General features: G+C 36.8%; 1 protein-coding gene and 1 pseudogene across 1 annotated transcript in view; both read right to left on the reverse strand.

The window, feature by feature from the left end:
• DYNC2H1 (dynein cytoplasmic 2 heavy chain 1) overlaps positions 1-26,225 on the reverse strand; it is a 301,806-nt gene that overhangs the window by 69,681 nt on the left and 205,900 nt on the right. The window contains exon 80 of the mRNA XM_019665532.1: positions 4,776-4,892. Within this exon, the coding sequence (XP_019521077.1) occupies positions 4,776-4,892 (117 nt within the window). The remainder of the gene's footprint in view (positions 1-4,775; positions 4,893-26,225) is intronic.
• On the reverse strand, positions 6,141-25,895 carry LOC109394940 (programmed cell death protein 2 pseudogene; annotated as a pseudogene).

Consider the following 26,225-nt stretch of genomic DNA (forward strand, 5'->3'; position numbering starts at 1 on the left):
CAGCCCTTCTCTCCAGCTCTACCACCATTAACTCTTACCTGGACAACTGCAAGAGCCTCCTGAGCGTTCTCCTTAGTTCCTCTCTGACCTCACTCCAAACTGATGCCTACACAGTAGCCATATGGATCTTCTGAAATAGTAAACAGGATTGTGGCTCCTCTACCACTTGAAACTCTTTCATGGTTTCCCACTGCACTTAAAATAAAATACAAACTCCTCACTCTATCTTAATTATTCCACTTACCTCATTCCACACTATCCTTTAGTCTCTATACTCCAACCAAACTGACTTTCTTTCAGGTTTAGTGAAAGCGTCAAGCTTTTTCTCATCTTGGGAAATTTGTGCCTGATGTCCTCTCTGCTCAGAATGGCCTTCCCCTCCAGCTCTGGCTAGTGTCTTCTCATTGCTCATGTCTCATATTCAATTTCACTTTCAAGCAAACATTCCCTAACTATCCAGTCTAAATTAGGTCTTCTCTCCTTTTCTTTATAATAGCACCTGTTCTTTCCTTCTACAGCATTTGAAATAATTTATAATATATTTAGTTGCTTATTTACTTGTTTAATTTTAAACAGGTCTCTCTTATAAACTAACTATAAATTCCATGGAGTAGGTACCATGACTATTCTGCCCAAAACACAGTCCCTAGCATAAAATCATTGACGCAAACTAGGTGCTCAATTAAAATATTATAACTGAATGACTGAATAACATATAATTATATAAATAATGAAAATAGTTTGCTTAGAAAAAGGACAAATGAAGTAGTGGTCATATATTATAAATCTTTGTACTCTCAATAAAAGTAAAATGAATAGCGAATGATCACATATGCCAGGCATGATTATAAAGGCTTTACATATTTTAACTTATTTCTTCCTTATGAGACTCCAATAAAGCAAATACTACCATTATTAGAATTTTATAGATAAAGGAACTAAGATACAGAAGTTGAGTAACTTTCCTAATTTACACAGCTATTAAGCACTAGAGCTAGGATTTGAACCCAGCAGTCTGGCCCTAGAAGCCACATTCTTATACTGCGTTAGATCAGTGATGACCATTAAAAATATTTAACTGCCAGGTTCCTATCAGCAGATACAAAGACCATCAGTTCAGAACAGAGGTTGGCTGTAACTAAGTAAAACGGCTGTAGAAGTAAAAATTAGCTGCATAGCCGCCTTGGCGAAACAGTTCTCTAGAAAGTCTCTAAACAAATTCTCTTCAACCTATTCACCAGAAAAGAAATAGTTACCTCCATTAGGATATAAATATTCTATCTAGTGAGAACTTTTAACAAACTGCATTTACTGGATCCTTGAATAGAAATTAAAAAGTTATGTCCTAATAATGACATTATGTACCATGGCAAATAATCTCATACTACAAAATGTTCTTTAAACTAAAAATATAACTTAGTAAACTAAGAGTATTTTCTTGGGAAAAAAATTATAATCTTTTCCAATTATAAATTCTGTAACTCCTGTGTTGCTTTTATAAAGAAATAACTATTAAATTGGAAATCAAGGAAAAACAAATTTTCAAGGGATTACTAAAATGAGGCTCATGTAACAAAAGACCTCAAATAGCCAAAGCAATCCTAAGAAAAAGGAATAAGGCAGGAGGTATCCCACTCCCTGACTTCAGCTTGTACTACAGAGAAATAATAATCAAAATAGCATGGTAACTGGCACAAAAAAAAGGCACACAGACCAATGGAATAGAATTAAAAACACAGAAGTAAACCCACATAAATATGGACAGATAATTTTCAACAAAGAAGCCAAAAACATACCATGGCCAAAATAAAGCCTCTTCAATAAATGGTCTGGGAAAATTGGAAACCCACATGCAAAAGAATGAAACTTGACTTCTGTCATTAGACTGCTCATGTACAAATTAACTCTAAATGGATAAAAGACCTAAACATAAGACCTGAAACAATAAACTGGATAGGTACTATGCATAGGTACTAAACTTATGGACCTTGGGTTCAAAGAGGATTTTATGAATTTGACCTCAAAGTCAAGGGAAGTAAAAGCAAAAATAAATGAATGGGACTATGTTAAACTAAAAAGCTTCTGCACAGGAAGAGAAACCATCAGTAAAACAAAGAGATAATCAACTCAATGGGAGAAGATATTTGCAAACACCTCTAATAAGCAGTTAATATCCGAACTATATAAAGAACTCATACAACAAAACAGCAAAAATCCCCAAACAATCCAATTAAAAAACAGGCAGAGGATCTGAACAGACAGTTCTCCCAAGAAGACATACAAATGGCCAACAGATGTGAAAAAGTGCTGAACTTCACCAGCTATTAGGGAAATGCAAATGAAAACCACAATGAGATATGACTTCACACCTGTTAGAACGGCTATTGCCAACAAGACAAGTAATAACAAGCGTTGTAGAGACTGTGGAGAAAAAGAACCATTGGTAATACACCATTGGTGGGAATGTAAATTGGTACAGCCACTATGGAAAACAGAATGGAGGTTCCTCAAAAAATTAAGAATGAATTACCATATGACCTAGCAATCCCTCTCCTGGGTATCTACCCAAAAAGAAACTGAAAACGTTTATCTGTAAAGATATACAGAGGGTGACAAAAAATGCATACACATTTTAAGAAAGAGAAATTGTATTAAAATTGTAATAATATATACTGATAACAAAAGATAAATACAAACAAGTCACATATGACTTCTGCAATTACAAGAGGTGCTCAAAGTGGTTACCATCAGAGTCCAGACAGTTCTGATTATGGCAAACTACTGCTTGAACAACATGTCCACTTGTATATTTTTTTGACACCCCCAGGTAGGTACCCTAGTGTTCACTGCAGCATTATCCACAGTGGCCACGTCACAGAAACAATCAAATTGTCCTTCAATAGATGACTGAATAAAGAAGACGTAGTCCATACATACAATGGACTACTACTCAGCCTTAAGAAAAGATGAAATACTGCCATTTGCAACAACATAGATGGATCTTGACATTATTATGGTAAGTGAAATAAGTCAGAAAAATTCAAGAACCACATGACTTTACTCATATATGGTATTTGAAACTAAAGGCAACAAAGGAATAAGACAAACAAAGAAACAAAACTTATAGACAATAGTTTAGTGGTTCCCAGAGGGTAAGAGGGGAGGAGGAATGGTAGAATAGTGAAAAGGGGTCAAATATATGTTGATGGAAGAACTGACTCTGGGTGATGAGCACACGATGCAATATATAGACAATGTATTATAGAATTACACACTTTGAAACCTATATAATTTTACTATCCAATGTCATTCCAATAACTTTAATAAAAAATAAATAAAAAGAGGCTCATGTAATAAGTAAAATGAAAACAGGAGCTAGACTGATACTTTCTTACATGTGTCATATCTGAGAACCTATGTATTAAATACTTCGTGAGCTTCTAAAGGACAGGGCAGTAGTGTACTCGTATTTACTACCACAGTGTTTGCAATGCATATCTCTGGCAAGCCATAAAGTGGTATTTGTGTTAGACTAGTAAGGATTATAAAAATAAGTCATCCAACTGAATAGAGAGAAAGGTATATCCATGCAGAGGGAACCACGCGAACAGATAAAATGTTAAAAAGTAGCTGGCAAGTTGAAAACAAACAAATAACCCAGAAAGTATTCTGGTGTAGAAAAACCTGAGACGTGTGGTACCAAAAAGTCAGCCTTCAGAAGGTACAGAATAATAACTTCAATATGAACTGGTATTAAGAATGGCAATCAGGGCCATGAATTCATAGTCAGAAATCTGACATGGAGGCATTTTTATAATATTATTAAACATATGAATTGCAAAGTTATATTTTTAATTCCAGAGAACAAATCCCTATTCAATAATAAGAATCATAATACTCTAATGGTTTTGCTCAGTGAGCAAGCAACTATTCTATAATCTACAATATAACTATTCTACAATATAAAAACAAGTCAATTCCAGTTGATACATGTTTCTCCTTAGCACTTTGATTCCTTTGAAACATTTCACCTTTAAAAGCAGTCACTGACTTTACAGAAAGGGGAGAGAGAAGGCAAGGTGTGAGCAAAATATATCGAAGTTATAGAAGAGGGCATAGCACATTACCAGGATAAGAAAAATTACACTGGGGTCGGCCGTGTGGCACCTTGGTTAAGAGTTGGCTTGGGAGTGCCGGCTCTGAGCAGCAGGGCCGCGGTTCGGATCCCATATGAGGGCCATTGATGCTGCGTCCTCTACAGCTAAGATGGTGAACAACAGCTCGACCTGGAGCTGGGCTGCCATGAGTGGCTGGTGACAATTAGGCTGCAGCGGGGCTGCAGTGGGCTGCCATGAGCTACCATGAGTCACTGTGAGCAGCCGTTCAGTGGGCAGCGACTGATTGCCTCACCCGGGAAAAGCGCAATGATAATACCAACATGGGGCAGTGAAGCGATGTCCTCCACAACTAGACTGAAGAACAAAAGGACAGCAACTTGTCTGTTCCCCTTCCTCGATTCCCCAAAGCTATTTCCCTCCCCCAATTCCCCAATAAAAATCTTAAAAAAACACACACAGAAAAAAAGAAAAATTGCACTGGTGACACTGCTTCTTGGGCTGATCTACTTCTATTACTAGTATTTCTCATTCCAGGATATTGTATATATGAAGGGCAGTTCAATGCAAAATTTTACCAACACGGACAGTTTGTGGATAAAACTAGAAAAATAAGGGATAAGGAGAAAAAAAAGATCAGAAGACTATTCCACTACTAACCTGGTTTAGCTTCTTCCAGAGATTGAGGACAGGAGAAAGTTCATTAGACCAGATTTCTCTATCAAATTTGCAACCAGCTGTTACTGATCTGCCCAATATCCTCAACTGTGAAATAACCTGAATGAAGAAAACAATAAGTAGCAATAAATGAAAATGACTTCAGGAGAAATAGCATAGGTACAAAAACAGCCATATTTATCTTATAAAAATAAAGACCAAACATAAACAAGTTTTAATCCCATTATCTTTGTGCAATTGGCTTAATAATTTACTAATTTATTTAAGCAAATAACAAAAGAACTTAAAATTGAGAAACCATTATAAAATTACATATTTTAATGGCTCTTATTTGAAAAGCTAATTCTTTACCCAGAAAGCTCTAATTATCCATTATTAATAACCTCCTAGAGTCTCTATTTGCTTATTTCTGAAATCGAATGTTTTTCAGTTTGATTACTTTAAATTTCAAAATTCTGTAAATGAAAAATAGTTTTTTTGAAAAGATGAAATGACAGGAAATATTTTAAGTAGCATAGCAAAATGTATAAAACAGTAAGACAATTTAAGTAATTACTGGTTGGTAAAAAATATCAAAAACTGTAAGTATTAAGGCTCTATATTAAGGCTCTGTTGTCATCTTAATGTTTCCTATACATTTAAAATTCAAATGAAAGACGTATAGATCAATTAGTGAAAACAAGGCCAGGCAAACAAATTTTCCCTATTTAGGACCTTCACTTCCTTATCATCAGCTTTTTTATCATCATAATCAAAATCAATTCACTCATTTTCTTTTCCTTTTTCTCTTATTTTTTTGGGGGGGGAACATAACCCATTTTTATTGAAAAAATATACATACAAGTAAAAACTGTTTCACTTAGTCCCAACATTGATAGTTAATCAGTTTACACCTAATAAGTATCCTTCCAGATTTCTGTGCACTTACACATGTACAAATATTTTTACAGAAATTATGATCATACTATCAATACCCTGCATAACGTTTTTGTTTTTTTGGGTTTTTTTTAGCTGAGCCATCCTGCCACCTGTTGGCAGCTCAGCTGGGGCTGGGCATCAAGCCGCTGCTGCATAACGGAATCTTGATGTCAGTTTAGATCTTTATCTTATTTGGCGTGCATACAGGTCTGCATCACTGAAGCTGTATATCCTTCCACTGTATACATACACCAAAATTTATGTAATTCGCTATCACTGGACATTTTTGCTTCCCTAATATTTAGACATTGTAAACAATGCCTAAAACAACATCTTTGTAGCTCTATATCTGGTATAATTACTTCCTTAGGCTAAAGTCCTAAAAATTGGAATTGCAAGGTCTAAGAGATTATGAGCATTCTTAAAGCTTTACAACATTGTCTTTAAGGTGTTTGTTATATCTTGTTTCCAAACAGATTCCTCTGTCTAGCCCATGCCCAGTCTACAGTTGTCAGAACAGGTGAAGAAGGTCAGGGCACCCCAATCAAGACTCCTGCCCAGTCTGCCCGCCTTTGGTAGTTGAGCAGCTGAGGCAATGAACTGGACAGAATTCAAATATTCTGTTGGCATCACAGGGGCAATCTGGAATATCGTTTTCTTGAGGGATATTTTCAACAGAGATCCAGACGGGGACAATCCCTCTGCCATATCTGAGAATCTGTTCCGATTCCAGGACTATTGTAGATTTAAACTTCTGGAAAATTTTATGTTTTCTGGATTCATGTTTTGCCATGGTATCCAGTTACTCCTCAAGTACTTCACCCATGCTCCCTATAATCTCTGATTCATCCTTTTCTGCAACTTCAGGTGTAATCTCATCTTCTGTTTCTATTAGTATTTCAAATTCTAGAAAAAAGAAATTGTGGTCTGGAACCATATTGTCCAAATTATCTGAATGTGTATAAGCCTGTTTATGTCCCCATCTCCAGTCTAGAGCCTGAAGCTCCTTACTGCAGCTCCTAAAGCATTTTTAGGGACAAAATAGCCACAAAACCCTGCAGAGATGAACACCAGGCATGAGATGGAGGCACACGGATGCTCCCATCTCTGGGGGTAGAATCCTCACAAGGTGGCTCAAATGAGGAAAAGTCATTTTTCCTGGGCAGCTGATTTCTAAAAACACACAGGCCTGTACAACACGGGGGTGCCCCACAGCAGAAGAGGAGCAGGCAGCGATGGAAAGCATCCACTTGGCAGGCAGGGGCGCAGGCGGCTGCGGCTGGAAGGCGGGTGGGCTCCACACAGTGTGCAGGCCAGCTCCAGGGCCCAGGCTGCCCAGCTGCACCTCACCTTTTCGTTTTCTTTTTCCTTTCTTTTTGAGTTCTTGACTACTGTTTTTATTTTTGGTTTTCTTTTGTTTCTTTTTTTTTTTAAATTAAAATTTATTGGGGTGACAATGGTTAGTAAAATTACATAGGTTTCAAGTGTACAATTCTATAATACAGCATCTATATATCACATTCTGTGTTTACCACCCAGAATCAGTTCTCCTTCTATCACCATATATTTGACCCCGTTTATCTTTATCTACCATCCTCTTCCCCCTTCCCTTCTAGTAACCACTAAACATTTTCTGTGTCTATGAGTTTTTGTTTCTTTATTTGTCTTGTTTTTTTGTTGCTTTCAGTTTTATATTGCACACATCAGTGAAATTATATGGTTCTTGACTTTTTCTGAGTTATTTCACACATTTTTTTTCTAAAATAGTGTTGAATGAGTTCCATTTCAATAACATCAACTAGCCTTCTTAATCAGGTGCTAAGAATAATCCAGAATGTCACCAAGTATTCATATTATATTGCAGATATTGATTGTGTGTATAAACTCAGTGAGGTATCCAATGATTCTTCTTCATAAATATTTCAACTAAATATTAAAATCATGCTGTCTCATTGTTTATCTGACATAAACAAAATAAATCCAAAAGAAAAGGCATGTTTTCCTTAGCTAGTATATTAAACATCAACATTTGCAGCATGTTGACTGCTTTTCTGTTTTACTTTTTGAGAGATTTAAAAAAAAAAAGATCGGGCTATATTTCATATTTTGTTGGGTTCTTGTATTTTAAAGTTCATAATAAAATAAGGGCCATAAATCTTTCCAAATGAATGTACTACTTAATTGTTAAAAATCCACAATCATGCTGTTAAAGTCAACTTACTTTTAGAGCTTCTGATTCATTCTATAATCTTGAAAAAACTGTGGTGAATCTGTTTCATTTTCTTTGTTATTCTGATAAATTATTTTCATTTGTTCTAGCTGAACCCTACACAACACCTAATTTATCAGCTTTGCTAGACTACAAAACTTCACTAGTTGGTAGTCAGAAGTGATGCTATTTTAACTCTGGTAACATTTCCTATCACTTATTTGTGTTTTAAATTTGTCAAACATGGCAGAAAACAAATAAGAATGCAAAAAGATGTCTAAAGGAAAAAAGTTTCAAATATTTTTTCATACATGATGTTAAAAACTATTTTAATGTACCCTCCACAGCTAAGATTGAAGGACAACAACTTGACTTGGAGCTGATGGGTCCTGGAAAAACACAATGTTCCCCTTCCCCAATTCCGCTTCCCCAACACTGCTCCCCTCCTCAATTCCCCATTAAAAATTAAAAAACAAAACAAAACAAAACTATTTTAAGAATAAAATCTTTGCTAGCCCCAAAAATGTCATTTTTCATCCTACAAAAATAACAAGTGAGGCTTGTGTTTTGTTTCTTTGTTTTGTTTTGTTTTAATTGGGGAATTGGGAGGGGAACCAGCCAAGTTGTTGTTCTTCAATCTTAGTTGTGGAGGGCTCCAGTCGCCATCTGGCTGCCCATGGCCTCTAAGCTCAAGGTGCTGTGTTACAAACTTAGTTGCAGGTGGGTGTAGCCACCATCCCATGCGGGAGCTGAACCAGCAGCCTTGTTAAGAGCACATGCTCTATCCACTGAGCCATTCGAGTGGCAGCTCCCCTCAAGGTGCCGAGTTCAGTCCTAGTTGTGGGTGGGCATAGCCACCATCACATGCCATGTGGGAGTTGAACCAGCATCTTTGTTGTTGAGAGCACGGTCTCTATCCACTGAGCCATCCCAGTGGCAGCTCAGCTCAAGACCTAGCTTAGTCTTAGTTGCGGGTGGGCACATGCTCTCACCAGCTGAGCCATCCTTCCACCTGTTGGCAGCTCAGCGGCAGCTCAGCTCAGGTGCAGCGTCACTGGCTCATGTGGGAATCAAATCGGCAGCCCTATTGCTCAGAGCTCACATTCTTAAGCTAACTCTTAACCAACTAAGCCACTTGGCCAGCCCAAGTGAGACTTGTTTTCAATAATAGAATCATAATATATTGTAATGTTTAATGAACAGAGTAATAAAAAGGAATTTCAAATAAGAAAAATATTTTTATAATGAGGCTAGGGCTATAACATAACGATGGACCATCTTTTGTTTTTACAAATCTTAATATTTATCCTTTTACAAAGCACAAATAAAATGTCTTCCTATTACTCATGTTTTAAACCATTTCAAAAAATACTTTATTCAGTACAGTCATGCACTGCTTAACAACTGGGATACGTTCTGAGACGCATCGTTAGGCCATCTGTCCTTGTGTGAAAATCAGAGTGCACTTACATAAACCTAGATGGCACAGCCTACTATACTCCTAGAACGTGTATATACAAATCTAATATGGTAGAGCCTATTGCTCCTGTGCTACAAGCCTGTACAGCATACTGCTACTGTACAAAATACCACCAAATTAAATCAAGCACGAGAAAATGATACAATCAAGAGACACAGTAAACATGAGATATATGAAGCTGCTGCCAGTGTAACACAGAATGCTACTCTACAACAAACTTTTTATAAGTAGAAAGAATACACCCTAAATTAAAAAGTATACAAGTATAATATACCAAATAAATAAGCAAACCAGAAACATAGTTATCATCATTATCAAATATTACGTACTATATGTGCTATACTTTTATACAATTATGCTTGTATGTGCTATACTTTTATAAGACTGGCAGTGCAATAGGTTTGTTTACACCAGCATCAATACAAGCACGTGAGTAAGCATAGTGCTACGACACTATGAGGTCACTAGGCAATAGGAATTTTTCAGCTCCATTATAATTTTATGGGACCATGGTAGTATATGCAGTCTGTCATTGATGGAAATGTCATTATGCAGCGCATGACTGTAATACTCCTTTACAATCTATCAAAGGGAATGAAATTTCCCATGAACAACATATTTACATCACTTCTCCCATGTTCTATTCGTGCTAAACAGTGTGCATTATGCCACTGGCATGCAAATCTTACACCCAATTGTATTTTTGTTTTTACTTTGGATATTATGCAGCATACAGAGAAATTTCTGATCCAATAATATCAAATTTATAGAACCTTAGAGCATGAGTTTTTGTTGGTTTTGTCTTCTTTTGGCATAAACTGTTTCCCTAGTTTTATTTTCTTTTCCTGTCCCAATATTCTTTTTGATTGATTTCCTCAACTATTGATTTTATACTAACATTTTACTTATATTTTTGTAAGTCACCTCAATTACAATCCTTCAGGGAATGAGAAAGAATATAGATTTTAAAACGAAACACTTATTCCCAATTTACACATGAGAAAATGGATTGTCAAAGAAATCAGTCAATTACATTTTTGTCTAAGGGAATATGGCAGACTAAATGTCGGGAAATTTTTATAACACAGTACATTTAAAAATTATGAATGAACATCATCAACAGAAAACTTTTAAAATTTATAACTCAAGTGCCAGGGAAATAGAGATAAATCTTTAAATGCTAAAGTCAAAAAGGCAAAAGTCATCTAGAGACCTAGGTGAATTCTGATGCCAGTCAAGAATTTTCATCCTTTCACTTAAAGAAAATACACTTTAATAGCTTCTCTTTGGAGTATTCAAATTGCCAGCATCACTACTCTTGCACGTTGGGGCTATTATTAAGTAAAATAAGGGTAACTGGAACACAAGCACTGTGATACCGTGACGGTCGATCTAGTCAAGGCAGCTCCTAAGTGACTAACAAGTGGGAAGAACCTACAGTGTGGAGATGTTGGACAAAGGGATGATTTACATCCCAGGCAGGATGGAGTGGGGCAGTGCATGATTTCATCGGGCTACTCAGAAACAGCCAGCAGTTTACAATCGATATGTTGTTTATTTCTAGAATTTTCCATTTAATATCTTTGGACCATGGTTGACCACAGTAAACTGAAATGACAGAAAGTGAAAAGTAGATAGGGCAGACTACTATATAAGAATTTACAGAAAAACAAAATAATTAGTAAATTTTATATGCTAAATACTATATAGTTTTCTAACTGTATTTTAAATAAATGTTTAAATATTCATTTTATTAAAATGAATTAAAATATTAAAACATTATATTTTAATATTATTATATATTAAAATATTATTTCTTTATTTTCAGCTTAAGCATTATTTCCTTTCTCAATAGTTATTTGGGAGCCCATAAGTTTACTTAGTCAATAGTCTCATTACCTACCCCCTAACATTTTTATGTTCTCTCTGGGTTGGCCATGTAGAATATGTTTGACTGTGCTATGAAACACATCAGGATGTAAAAAACCATATTAAATTTCACATACTGAGAAAATGAAACAGTACACTAACATGTTAAAGTGAGATAAAGGAGAATATCCCAAGGTTTATCTTTCTAATGTTAATATATGATGTATATATTTCTCTATGTCTCTCAAATCTTTCCATAAAAATATTTATGCCAGTCACAACAAGACCAAACTGTAATTCATGTTGATGATTTGTGAGATGAGATTTCACTCAAGATCAAAAGTGAAATGTACAGTTACCCTACTATATTAAGAACTTCCATCATCATTTTCCCAAGGCAATCTGATAAAAAATCCTGAAAATAAACCTCAGGAGAAATCCTATCTTGTACAATTTTAACATTACCAAATGAAGAATGAACTTATCTCTCATCAAAGGATATTTAAATTTTACTAACACTAGCGAATATACTTGTTTTCAAATACTGAGGTATAAATTATTTGACTAGCTAGAACACTTTATTATAAATCATATATATCAATGTTTTATATATAATTCTGGTTAATACTAAATAACTCAGACCTGGAATCAATTTCTAAATTATATGAAATGTTTGGATCCATCTCTACCTTGAGAATATGGAATTATGATGCATTGTTGTACTTATATAATTAGTGGATCTAATAATCCTACTTCAGATTAAGATTACACTGGGAGTAAAATTATACTTTTGTTATTTATGAAAGTACACATAAGGCAGACATAAAATGTACAAATACATTATATTACATAGACACACCAATAAACACACATATATAAGACTTTATGTCTTCTAATTAATACTTTTACCTATTTAAAAATATTTAGTATATACCACATTTAAAAAAAGTTTGGAAGTTAATTTAAAAACTGAACATGAACCTGTTGTATGATCCATTCATTACACTCCTAAGTATTTGCCTAAGAGTAAAAAAAACATATGCTCATACAAAGACACAAAATGTTTAAAAATGTTCATAGCAACTTAATTTTTAGTAGCTCTAAACTGGAAACAATCTAAATGTCCCTCAATGAGTGAAAGAAAAACAAATTGTGGTACATCCATGCACTGGACTACTAATGAGTAAAAAAAGGAACAAACTCCTAATACACACAATGCCGATGAATATTGTAATAATTAGGAAGTCAGACAGAAAAGAGTATATAACTGTATAATCCTTTTATATAAAACTCTATAAAATGAAACTAATCTACACTGACAAAAAAGAAATCAGTAATTGCCTGGGATAGGAGAAGGGAGACAAGAAGAGATTACAAAGTCATTACAAAAGGAAAAACTTTTGGGGGAGATGGAAATGTTTGTTATCTGATGTGGTCATGGTCCCACAGGTATATATGAGGCGTGATCAAATCATATGGTGAATGTTTAAATAAAAAAAATTATTACAGTAAAAGACATACTCCCCCTTGCTTTAAATACACTTATCCCATCATTCTTGCCACTTTCTGAAGCAGTTCTGAAAATCCTCGTCTTTTTTTTATTATTATTTTTTATTGTGAAATACACATTTTTTAGAATTACTCTTGTGTCTTTAGTTGTGCTATTGTGGCTGACTTGATGTCCTCAATCATTTTGACTTTGGGGAAGAGCCAGAAGTTGCACGGTGCCAAATCTTGTGAATAAGGTGGATGAAGATACACCATAATGTGTTTATTGGACAGAAATTGCCATGTACCAGAAGCGGTGTGTGACATGGAGTGTTGTCATGATGGAGGATGATTTACGGGACACTTTAAAACACACCTTCTCTCAACCATAGCTCACACCCGACTGACTGCACCAAACAAGTTGAAACTTGTTACACACTGTTACTAAGGTTCAATGCGTCGCTTCCCATATTGAAGATCCCTACGTTTCCATTTGGCTGGCACTGGGCAGCAGCATTCACCATATCTTTTGATCACAACGAAAAGGCTGCATGTCACACATCACTTCTGGTACAGCAATTTCTGACAAATAAAAACATTATCGTGTGTCCTTATCCACCTTATTCACCGGATCTGGCACCGTGTGACTTCTGGCTCTTTCACAAAGTCAAAATGACCATTAAAAGTAAACATTTTGAATCAATTCAGGATGTTGAGGCAGCCACAGCAGCGCAACTAAAGACACTCATGAAAGAGGACTTCCAGGACTGCTTCAGAAAGTGGCAAGAATGATAAGTGTGTTCAAAGAGAGGGGGTGTATTCTGAGGGGTATTAATGGCAATGTGTCTTTTACTGTAATAAATTTTTTAAAATTTAAATATTCACCATATTGTTTGATCACACCACCTACAATATGTCATATGTCAACCTTATCAACTCATACACTCTGAATATGTGCAGTTTATTAAATGTCAATTACCCTCAATAAAGCTGTAAAAACTGAAAAAGTAAGTATTAAAACAATGTTAGATAGCTCACAGAATAACAGGAAAGTGGAAAAATGGACTTTAGGGCCAGTAAAAACTGGTGGAAAAAGTTAAGAAAAGCTGATATTGCCACTGAACACAGCAGCTGTAGCCTTCCTCACCATCATCCCTGGCCTTGGCTCTGGGTGCTAACCAGGAATTAGAACTTGCTTCAAGTGCCACTGCCTCCAAGAGAGGCAAGGAAACCACCTCTTGATTCACTTCGTCTATATTCAGAGGCTGGGGCTGGTTTTTATCATGTCTGTCATGAGGGGACTCAGAGAGTGTCTGTCATTTTCAACACCTACCATGGTAGCAGCAAACTCCTCCCACTAAGAATTTTTTTGAGGAAAAGTACTAAAAGCTGTCTAAATTAAATTGAGTAATAAAGTCAAGAAGTCATATAAATATCATATTTATTTGAAGTTTGTGAAATTAATTTTACTATGACCATTTTCAAAAATACTCAAAAATGGATTATTTTTTTGGGGTGGGGGCGAGAATTGGGAGATGAGTACAGCGCTGGGGAATTGAGGAAGGGGAACAGACAAGTTGCTGTCGTTTTGTTCTTCAGTCTAGTTGTGGAGGACGTTGCTTCACTGGCCCAAGTGGCACCATCATTGCGCTCTTCCCGGGTGAGGCAGATCAGTCGCCGGCTTCTGGACGGCCGCTCACGGCAGCTGCTGGCCGCTCACGCTGGCTGCTGGCTACACACGGTAGCCCATGGCAACCCACTGCCACAGGGGCTGCAGCCTACGCCGTCGCCAGCGACTCAGGGCAGCCCAGCTCCAGGTTGAGCTGTTGTTCAGCATCTTAGCTGTAAGGGCTGTGTCACTGGCCCTCATATGTGGGATCCAAACCGGGGCCCTCTGGCATCCCAAGTCAGTTCTTAACCAATGCGCCACTCGGCTGGCCCCTCAAAAATGGATTTTATTAAGAACATTTTCAAAGACACACAAGGATATCGTCATCTAGATTCAACCATAGTCAAGATTTTCCATACTTGCTTCCTCCATTCCTATTTTCTTTTATTTTGTTGTTGTGATTCCTTAAGTCTTTTCAAACAAATACCAGACCACATTATTGAACTCCTATATGCTTAGTATGTATCTAAAAAAAATGGACATAATCGCATGCCACTATTTCACCTAACAAAATTAATAAAAATCCGTTGGTGTCATATAATACCCAGTCCATAATTAAACTTCCTTAATGGTCTCAAAATTTTGCTTAAATTAGATTGTACCCATAGAAAAGTCATGCAGTTGTTATGTATTTTAAATCTCTTTAATATAGAGCAGTTTCTCTGCCATTTCTTTTTTGCACGTCATTACCCTGTTGATAAAACTGAGTCAGTTATCTTTCAGAACGTCCCACATTTTAGATCCAATGATGTCATTTAATTTGTTCCTTTACCCCCTGTGTTTTCTATTAATGGGACATTAGTTCTAAAGTATTGACTAGGTTCACTTTTTCTGTGGGAGGGTGGGGGGGCACCTTATTTCCCTTAAATGGTCACCAATGTTCTCTTTCTCTCTCTCTCTCTTTCAATTAAAGTATAGTTGTCATACAATATCATATTAGTTTCAGAATATTAGTTTCAGGCATATACATAATGATTTTACATTTATATACCTTATGAAGTGATGACCATGGTAAGTCAGTCTAGTAACCATCTGTCACAAGGTTCACTTTTTTTTGAAAGAGTCCTTTTGGAAAGTATATTTTATATTGCTGCACATCAGGAGGCACATAGTGTCTGAATGCCTCCTCTTTGTGATACAGACTGATCACTGGGCACAAGTGGTTAACAGCTGATCCTTTTCTTGCACATTTTTCATGAACCTTCTAATGGTTTCAATCTTTGATAATAATTTTATGAATCAATTATTTTATTGAGTTTCTAAAACAGTGATTTTTCAAATTCTGTCGTTCTTTCTATATTATTTTCTAGAATTAATCAATACAGAACTTTCATCAATTCTTCTTTCATTACCATGAAATATAACTCACAAAAGAAAGGTAAGATAGATACCTAATTCTTTCTTTATTAGTCATTTTTCAAACTAAGGGAAATTTTTATTTCTTACTAAGTGACAACCTGTAAATGTAAAACTCAAGTTTATAATATTAGTAAACTTAGTATTTCCTTATAAAGGTTTAAAAGTAATAAATATAAAATCATTATGTATGTTACAAAATTAAATGGACTGATAATGTTTTTCAATCTACTTGCTTTTGTCTTAAATGGTCATAGAACTCAAAATGTGTCAACTATTCAAACCCAGATTTGCCTACAGTTAGAAGTCAGAAATTAAAACGTTATGTAAAAATGTACATATATATTACCTCTTTTTGCTGATGGTGCTATCGGCAAAGTTTTAGTTAATAACTATATTCCTGAAATATGAGTTAATATATTCAAACACAAGAATGTCTGTGAGCTTAAGAATGTATTAAGCTGCTTGATTTTAAAAAAATGATTTTACCAGGAACTTGTGACTTCTCTAATAACTGATGAAAAACCATTTGAGTCAGAATAACTGCAGCTGCTGAGCATAAGTAACCACAGCTGCTGAGTTCATAAAAGCCATTCAATGCAATGTTACTAAAATTATTACATCAGAAATTAACCCTCAAATCTTTGGCAATAAAAAATCACTGCTATACTTTAACATATTTTAAGAATTTTGCTATGAAACTGCTATTGCGTCCATGGAAAAATAATAAAATTATGGAACGTCAAAGTGTGTTTAGAAAAAAAAAAAGTGAGTATCTAGTGCTTAAAAAAAATGGAACTCTGGGCCGGCCGAGTGGCGCGATGGTTGAGAACTCGCTTGGGATGCCAGAGGGCCCCGGTTCGGATCCCACATATGAGGGCCAGTGACACTGCCCTCTACAGCTGAGATGCTGAACGACAGCTCGACCTGGAGCTGGGCTGCCGTGAGTCGCCGGCGATGGCGTAGGCTGCACTCCCTGTGGCAGTGGGTTGCCATGGGCTACCGTATGTAGCCAGCAGCCAGCGTGAGCAGCCAGCAGCCGCAGTGAGCGGCCGTCCAGAAGCCGGCGACTGATCTGCCTCGCCAGAGAAGAGCGCAATGATGGTGCCAACTTGGGCCGGTGAGGCGACGTCCTCCACGGCTAGACTGAGGAACAAAAGGGACAGCGGCTTGTCTGTTTCCCTTCCCCCAATTCCCCAATGCTGTTTCCATCCCCCCAATTCCCCAATAAAAAAAAATCTTAAAAAAAAATGCACCCAGGTTCATGGTAAATATTCAGTGTTTATAAAAAAAAAATGGAACTCTTATAGAAAAAATAAATGCTACGTTAATAAAACTTCTTTTCATAGAAGAATTAAAGCTAGTAAAGAATTTGATCAATAATAGTTGCCTCCCCAAACCTGCTACCATTTTTCAGCAACAGCATTAGCTTATTGCAATTGTTTTCTAACTCATCCCTCTGCTTCAAGTCTTAGCTCCCATTGTAAATTCTCTACAAGCCAGTCATATGCCATCAGAGTGATCTAGTTATCACCACGGCTCACTCACGCCGCTCAGTGTTATTGAGTCCCCTTTACCGTGGCTACCTCCTACCCTCATATCCCCCAACTCTCCCACTCCATTGTGCTTCAGCCACATCTGTTTCATTGCTGTCCCTCCAATTAAAAAAGCTGAAATTGCCCATAAATACACTGAACAATGTTCAATTCAAACTAAGACCACAATGAGATACCATTTTAACCCGCTAGACTGGCAAATATGAAGGCATCCAAAAATACCAAGTACTGGTGGGAATAAAAGGATTTAGATATTACACACTTCTGGTGAGAGAGTAAATTAATACAACCACTTAAAAAAAATCTGTAACACTTCTATTCCTAAGTATAGACCTTAGAAAAACTCTTGTACAAACATGTCAGGAGACATGCACACGAATGTTCATTTTTTTTGTAATAACCCCTCCCAAAATGAACAAATTGTGTTATATTTACTTAATGAAATATTATGCAGGAATAATAATGAATGAAACTGCAGCTAAACAAGTAGCATAAATAAATCTTAGAAAAATAATAGGGAATGAAATGAGTTCTAGAATACCACATGCAATATACTATTTTATAGAGTTCAAAAACAAGCAAAATGAAACAATATGTTTTTAGGCATGTGTGTGTATGCAGACACACGTGAATGCATGGAATACAACCACTATAAAAGTCTAACACTATAAAAAAAATTATAAAGAATAGTCAGAATGGCAGCTCCTTCAACTAAAAAGCAGAAGGATGGGTTAGAAGAGACTCACATAAGTTGTTGGTAATAGCCTAGGTCTTGGGTTGTTATTAGTTCATGGGCTTCATCGTATCAACATGCTCTTAATGTTTTATTTATATATTAATGTTACATAGTCTTTTATATGTATGAAAGATTGTATTTTGAAAAGAGTAAAAAATTCAAAATTAAAGAAACATATACAGGTCCTACAGAAACCATAAATCATACGTACATAAATTTCATGAAAAAACACAAATCACGTTAAGGGGAGTAAGAAATACTAACTGTTTAGGGAAGTTGCTATTTTATATAAATGGTTAAAGAAAGGACTGTTTGATAAGGTAACATTTAGAGACCTGAAGGGAGTGAAAGAGTGGCCATGCAGATATCTAGGGGATAAATGCTCCAGGCAAAGGAAGCAGAAGATGAACAGGGTCTTAGATAGAAGCTCTAGACAAGTGTGGCCAGTGGGGCTGCCCCTGAGTGAGCAAGGAAAAGAGGGAATAGTCCTGAATATAGGTGTTCATAAACCTTTGCAATGAATGTTTTTTAGTTAGGTGTAAAGTGCCTGGAGGAACTGCTACTACGGCTACTGCTACTACCATCTATAGAATATGAAAATATCCATCCTTTAGTTAGAAGACTTTATTTCCTGGATAGAGTTTAGCTGGACTAAGAATAAGAAAGTCTTTGCCCCATAGGCCAAGTCTTATCAGACTGTATCTAAAACCTCTATAGGAAGATTTAAATGCTTGTGTAAATATGAATTCAAATGACTTCTAAGACTTTTTTCTGAATCATGAAAGGTTCAGAAAAAAGTCTAGATGCGTCCAAGTATTTGCACCAAAATGTCATAGCAATTATCTCAAATTGCTCTAAAGACTCACTGATTTCTAAAGAAAGTGAGGAAGTGGTTTTGTTGAGGACTGTTTTAAGAATTGTACTTTACCATAACCCTAAGATTAAAAATAATAGCTCAAAATTATTGAAGAGTAAAGTCTTAAATACGATATTCAATGATATATTTTCCTTATGGCCATGAAACCAAATCACCAACTCAGTACAAAGAAAACAGTTTTTTTGTTACTTGTTTTCTTTTGTTTGGTATTAAATGGAAGAGCAAAACTTGCAGTTACCAAATTCAGGGAATTCCTAGGTTCAAAACACTACTCATTTGAGAAAAAAACTTCTTAAAGAGCTGAATTCTTGGAGATAACTTTGTATGGGGGGAAATTTAATAATTCAAGAAGCCTGAGTTATACTACTGGACCTATTGCTTCCCAATGTATTATACAATAGGAACTCACTGGCTCTCTAAATTTTCGAATAGATTATTTCTAAAGTCTGTTCCAGCAGTATAAACCTTAGCAGCTAATAAGGTGGGTTTTTTTTTAATTTTTAAAAAAAATTCTGAGCCTATAGTCAAGTGAGAATGTGCCTTTGTTTTGACCAGATTATAAACAAGAATCTCATATGCAGATTTCATGTCATTTAGGACACCACAAGAAGGAATTATCTGCAGTTTTCCATAATTCTAGTACAGATGTTTTCAAAATTGAGCCTAAGAATCACCCAAAAATACAGATTCCAAAGCCCCACTTTTTAATAGTCTAATTTTATAGATCTTGGATGGAATTTGGGAAGCTACCTTTTTAAAACAAACTTCCCAGATAATTCTCACATAAATGGCCAATACCAGCACCCTGAGAGATATTTCCTAGGGACTAATTTAGTTAGAAAGACAACTATGTCAGGTTGATGACCACTTTAAATAATCTATATCTGTGATTGTGGTTTAACTTAAATTTAAAAAGGGAAAGATGAGCAAGAAGAAGCTGTAAAGATGCTGCTTTTACAATGACACGGAGACAAATCTGGGAAACAGAAATAGAAAGCAATAGAATTATTTGGATAGTTTAGTGCTTAGAGCCTATGCCAAGATTTTGAATGAAGTGATTCTATAAAGAAATATAGTATACAGATGGAAGCTGAGTGTTACTGGTGCAGATAAGCGCATATGGTAATTTGAGAACAGAAGCTTTCGAAACAATAAAGTAAATAACCTTTGCTTCTTTGACTGTTTTACGAGTACTCTGACTTTAAGATTTCACAAATATGGTTAAAGCTTCGAGTTTCTTATTGGTTTTACATACCTAATACCCAAATTCTGGATGGAATTTTAAATCCCTAATCTTTACAAATATTATGAGATTTCTTCACCCCTCATATTCACTTGATTTACAAGTATAATTTGTTTTTTATGCCATTAGTTTGTCTGTTCCAGCAACTCCCTGATCTTGATCAGCATCCATGCAAGTTTAGCTGTTGCATTTGGAGTACTGTAGCTAGGCAGTAGCTATGATGACTGCTCTTCTATACAGATCACATCTAATAGATTAAAATACCATTATGAGTTTAAGATATCCAGGTACCACAGCATTCAGATCAGTAATGGATACAAATTCTACTTAGTCTTTTAATGAATATTTAACATAAAATCACGATGGCACTTTTGAATAATTTTGAAGTGGTACATGTTTCATGAAATACCAACTTAAATTATTTTTACACAAATTTTACTTGCCCGTAAAGACTCTCAGTCACGCTATAAAGCAATTTCAATGCTCTGAAGGATCTGCTGAGAACATGGGATAAGAATAACACTTCACAGGCTGTTGATTTAATAGCAAAATATTTATTTTAATGTCAAGATCCTTTAGATTTTCTTAATTTTTTAAAATATTTCATTAATTGATTTACTTATGTACCAGGCTTCCCTATGTGTAAAACACATTAAAATACATATTTGTAATTAAGATTTAACCTTAGTTCCTAGGTCAACAGGTAATAAAAATGAAAAAAAAATTTACCAATTACTTTTGCATAGCAAAAGACTTTTTTTTCCCCAATAAAATGGAGGCTATGTGTAAAATGAAACCTCTATGGAGAAAAGCTACTGACTTCTATAATAAAATAAAGCTCAAGTTCAATGATTTACATTTTCTGTATGAATGTGTCATGCATACACAAAATAGTATTATTTACTGACATGTTTAAGTCCCAGTTTATTAACTTATTAAAAGTGTGATCTGGGGAAAACATAATAACCTCCCTTGTCCTCAATTTCCTCAACCATAAAATAAGTTCAATAGTAACACCCATGTCGTAGGGTTATTTTAAGATTTAAATGAGACAATGCATGTAAAGTGCTTAGAACAAAGCCTATTACAGGAGGCATGATGAATGTCAAAATCATCATTACCATCGTCATCTTAACATCATCATAAACACATATTAAAAAGATGACAAAAAATATATATACCCTGAAGCCTAAATACAGTATATGGGAATACCATGTGATCTCACTTATATGTGGAATCTAAAGAATAGAATAAATGAGCAAACTAATAAAAAATAGTCTGAGAAATATAGAGAAAAAACTGATGGTTGCTAGATGGGAGACGGGTGGGGATGAGGGAGAAGGTGAGGGGATTAGAAAGCACAAATTGGTAACCACAATATTGTCACGGGGATACGAAAGACAGTTTGGGGAATATAATCAATAATGTAAATATTTTCTAGGGTGTCAGATGGGCACTTGTCTTCTTAGGGAGACCACTTCATGGATGGTGTACATGCCTGACCACTGCACTGTACATCTTAAGCGGAAGCTGAATAATAATGAAGTTCAACTATAATTTAATATATAGTCACAGGATGTGGAGTACAGCATAGGGAATAGAGTCAATGGAATTGTAACGGAGATATATATATATATATATATATATATATATATATATATATATATAGACAGAGGGGTAGTAGATTGGGGGAGGGGGTTTATCACTTGGTGAGGGGTGTAAATGTCTAACGAGTACATTGTTTTGTACACCTGAAACTCATTAAAAAATCACAATTTTCAAAGAGATCTAAGTAAAGCTATCTTACTGACAGAACATGGTCTGTAATATGATGGCTAGATTGGTACAAAGTACTTCACATTATTTTAGTAACATAAAAATTATATAACTGTTTTGAGACAAAAGGGATTCTAAAAACCAATTTTCAATTTCATATGTTCCAACTTGCTGCAATGTCTTGTAATCATTGCTGTTTTTTTATCCTCTCAAAACATATTTTTCTCCTTTATTCCTATACCATAATTTCCATACAACCTCTACATTTTTCAGGCTTCTACTTTTGAATCTAGTAAAAGCTTCTAATTAAAAATTTTCATATAAACCAAGGCATGCACTTCTGTGATGCAAAAACCTTTGGAATCAAAATTGTATAGTATTTAAGAGCTCAAAAACATGTTATTAGCCTCCTTTAAACTTGCAAGTTGCTTATTCCTTTTGTTCCCTCATTCCTTCTTTCTAAAAAGAAAATACCAACACTAACCTAAAGAAATAAATCATACAATGCTGAAAGATGCTCTCATAATGTTCTATTGGATATTAAATCAAAGAAATGCCATGGCAAAATAAGTGACATTGAAAAGTGCCTCTTTTAAGTCATTTTCAAAACAAAAAAAAATATTTCAATCTTTTAAAGTTCTAAACTATTAGAATAAATGAATCCAATAAAGTTGCAAGACATGAAATATAAATAATTCAGTGGTGTTTCTTATCTACTAATAATGAATTATCACAAAGAAAAATGAAGAATACAATTCTATTCACAATTGTATTAAAAAATAAAGTGCCTAGGAATAAATTTAACCAAGCAGACAAAACACGTATACTTTGAAAACTATTAAGACACTAATGAAAGTAAAGTAGATACAAATAAATGGAAGAATATAGCATGCTCATACATTTGAAGGATTAGTATCATTAAAATGTCCATCCTACCAAACGCAATCTACAGATTCAATGCAATCCTTATCAAAATACCAATAAGTTTTTCACAGAATTAGAACAAATAATCTAATATTTATATGGAACCACAAAAGACTCAAAATAGCCAAAGCTATCTTGAGAAAGAAGAACAAAGCTGGAGGTATATCACACTCCCTAATTTCAAGCTATATAACAAAGCTATAGTAATCAAAACAGTATGGTAGTAGCACAAAAACAGACACATAGATCAATAAGAGAAAAGAGAACCAAGAAATTATCTCTTGCTTATATGATCAATTAATCTACAACAATGCAGGCAGGAATATACAATGGACAAAAGACAGTCTCTTTAATACTACAAATAGTGTTGGAAAAACTGGACAGATAAATGCACTTCCTTACAGCATATACAAAAATAAACTCAAAATGAATTAAAGACTTAAATGTAAGACCTGAAACCATAAAACTTTTAGAAGAAAACATAGGCGGTAAATTCTTTGACATTGGTCTTAGCAACAAATAGGATGCCATCAAGGAAAGATGGTGCCTGCTTGCTGGCTGCTTGGGAGGAAGACCCTTCATGGGGAAAATGCTGTCTTCCAGTCCTCCCTCTGCAGCCACACACCTCAGTCTGCCCCCATATGTCTCCAAAACCCTCCGAGTCACCGTCCCTCTGCTGGAGCCCGAGATTCTCTGCTTGTGCATGTTGTTTGTACTTAAAAAGAAAAAAAGAAGGGTGATGTCTCCAAATTGAGCATCCACACGAAGAAGGCAGTGTGTGTGCTATGTGAGCAACCAACAACATCCTGCCATAAAGGACAAACAGACAAGGTAGCTGAGGGTTCAAAGCCAAGGGAGCAGAAGACCAAGAGGAGCACAACATGCAAAGGTGCGGAGTTGTTTCGATTAAGTCCACGTACAACATCACTGCATGCTCCTCACAATGGAGGACACAAAACAAGAATACCCGATATATCTTTCTGAAGCAACAAGTTTATTGCAAGATTTGGAAGAGCTAACTATTTTAATAAGAACCATCTTCCTCTGAAAGAGCAGGAGAGGGGAGAAGGGCCCCAGGAAAAACAGTCCAGTCTTTGAAGTCTCACCCAGGTTGGGGCCTATGAGCGGACCTGCAGCAGGGCAGCTTCTCCTCTTGTCCCCCAGGGGACTACAGGCCATCCTCCAAGCTCACCAGCAATTTTGGGTACGATGCTTTGGGAGATGCCAGGTATCCTCCTGATATGAATCCTATTCAGTGAACACCATGGCAGTTTGCACACATCCATCGTCCGCTGGACTGAGTCCTTTTGCCCAAGACTCTTTGTACACACACACAGTGCTTGTAGAGTTCAGCCTTTAAAATGCAGGGTGTCTGGGGCCAGCCTAGTGGCTCTGTTAGTTAAGAACACGAGCTTTGAGCAACAGGGTCACCGGTTCGATTCCCACATGGGCCAGTAAACTGCACCTGAGCTGCTGCTGAGCTGCCAAAAAATGGCAGGGGATGGGTCAGCTGGTGACAGCACGGGCTCCTAACAACAAGGTTGCTAGTTCGACTTCCATATGGGATGGTGGGCTACACCCGCCCGCAACTAAGATTGAACACAGCACCTTGAGCTGAGCGGCCACGAGCTGCCAATGGGCGGCCGGATGACGACTGGACTTGGAGCTGAGCTAGCTGTGCCCTCCACAATTAAGACTGAAGAACAACAACTTGGCTGTTCCCCTTCCCCAATTCCCCAATAAAAATCTTAAAAAAAAAAAAAAAAGCAGGAAGTCTGGCTTGACCTCCCAAGGTTGACTGCAGCCCTGCCTTAGGTGTCCTAATCTAAAGGGGCTTCACTATATTGTGTTTGGACCTCCCCTTTTTGGACAGCCTAAGGCAGAACTGTGTGAAACAGTTGCAGCACCTCGCAGCCACCCTCCGCCATCCATCCCTGGTCTCTCATGATGTTCCACTGGTATTGCTGCTGGGGCTGCTACTCTGGAGGCCTGGAATAGGGGCGGGGCTCCTCCATTATGGCCTGAGTCTGTAACTGACAAGTCTGAACTCTGGGCTGGGTCCAGAAGTGGCAGTCCTGTGCTCTGGGGTGGGTCCAGGAGTGATGGTCCTCAACTTCCAGCAGGCTGGAGGACTAGCAGGCTTTTTGCCCTTCTGCCCCAACTCGTAGACGTCGTGGTGCTGCTCGGACTCTTGGAAACTAGAGCACTCTGGCTGTACCTCTGGAGCTGGGTCAGGACTCTGGTCAGTAGAATTGTAGGGTTTGATATGTACAGTTCAACAATGGAATTTAGGCTTTTTTGCATTGAGGATCAGGTATGTGGCCATGATGTGGTTGAAAGACTTGTTGGTCAACGTGTCCTGGATGCCATCATATCACAAGCCTAGCTTTGCCATCTCCCTTTTGACCCAGGGGTCTATGTTCTCCTTGGGTGGCTCAATAAAGGGCATGAGGTCCTCCTCCTCATCCTGATTGAGCCACGGGTCTGACATGATGCTTATTAAATCTCCTGTCTTCTGGGTCTTCAGAATTAGCATTTTTTAAAGAAATGCTTCTATTTCAAATGATAAAAAGTAGGACACAGTGTACTTCCCCCTTAATACCTGCCGGCACAGCTTCTTCCAGTCCTCTCTTGAAAAGGGGGGGGGGGTCCCCGTGACCATCCTGTACAGCACGACGCCCAGACTCCAAACATCCACCGCAGGACCTTCATAATCTTTGCCCAGTAACAGTTCAGGAGCGGCATAGCAGGGGCTGCAACGTATTGTCTTGAATTTGCTGTTGCTGAATTCCACGCTAAATCCGAAGTCAGCTATCTTCAAGTTCATTTCACCATCAAATAAGATGTTCTCCGGCTGTAGGCCCCTGTGAGCAATTCTGGGCTGATGGCAATAGTAAACAGCTGATACTGTTTTCAGGCAGATGCACCAGGCCTCCTTTTCCTCCATGCGGCCATGGGATTTTACATAGTCTAGCAGGCTTCCGCCAGTCAAGTGCTCCATGATGAGGAGGAAGAACTCTTTGGTGTCAATAACTTCATACAGCTGCACTATATTAGGGTCTGCAGTGCTTTCATGCACCGTATTTCTTGCAGGAGAAACCTGTGGATGCTGGCGAAGCCCTTTAGTTTTACAATTTTTACAGCCACCTTTGTCCCAGTGGGAAGGTGCTCACCCAGCTTCACCTTGGCATAGTTGCCATCGCATATGGTCTTCAGGAGCCTGTAATGACCACTAAGGAGCTCCTGGTCAGCAGAGGTGGCTGGATGTTCATGCGCCATGGTGGCCAGCTAACTGCACTCACTGACAATACTAACTCCGCTCACTACGCTT

Source organism: Hipposideros armiger, unplaced genomic scaffold (assembly GCF_001890085.2).
Source record: "Hipposideros armiger isolate ML-2016 unplaced genomic scaffold, ASM189008v1 scaffold_446, whole genome shotgun sequence".
NCBI lineage: Eukaryota > Metazoa > Chordata > Mammalia > Chiroptera > Hipposideridae > Hipposideros > Hipposideros armiger.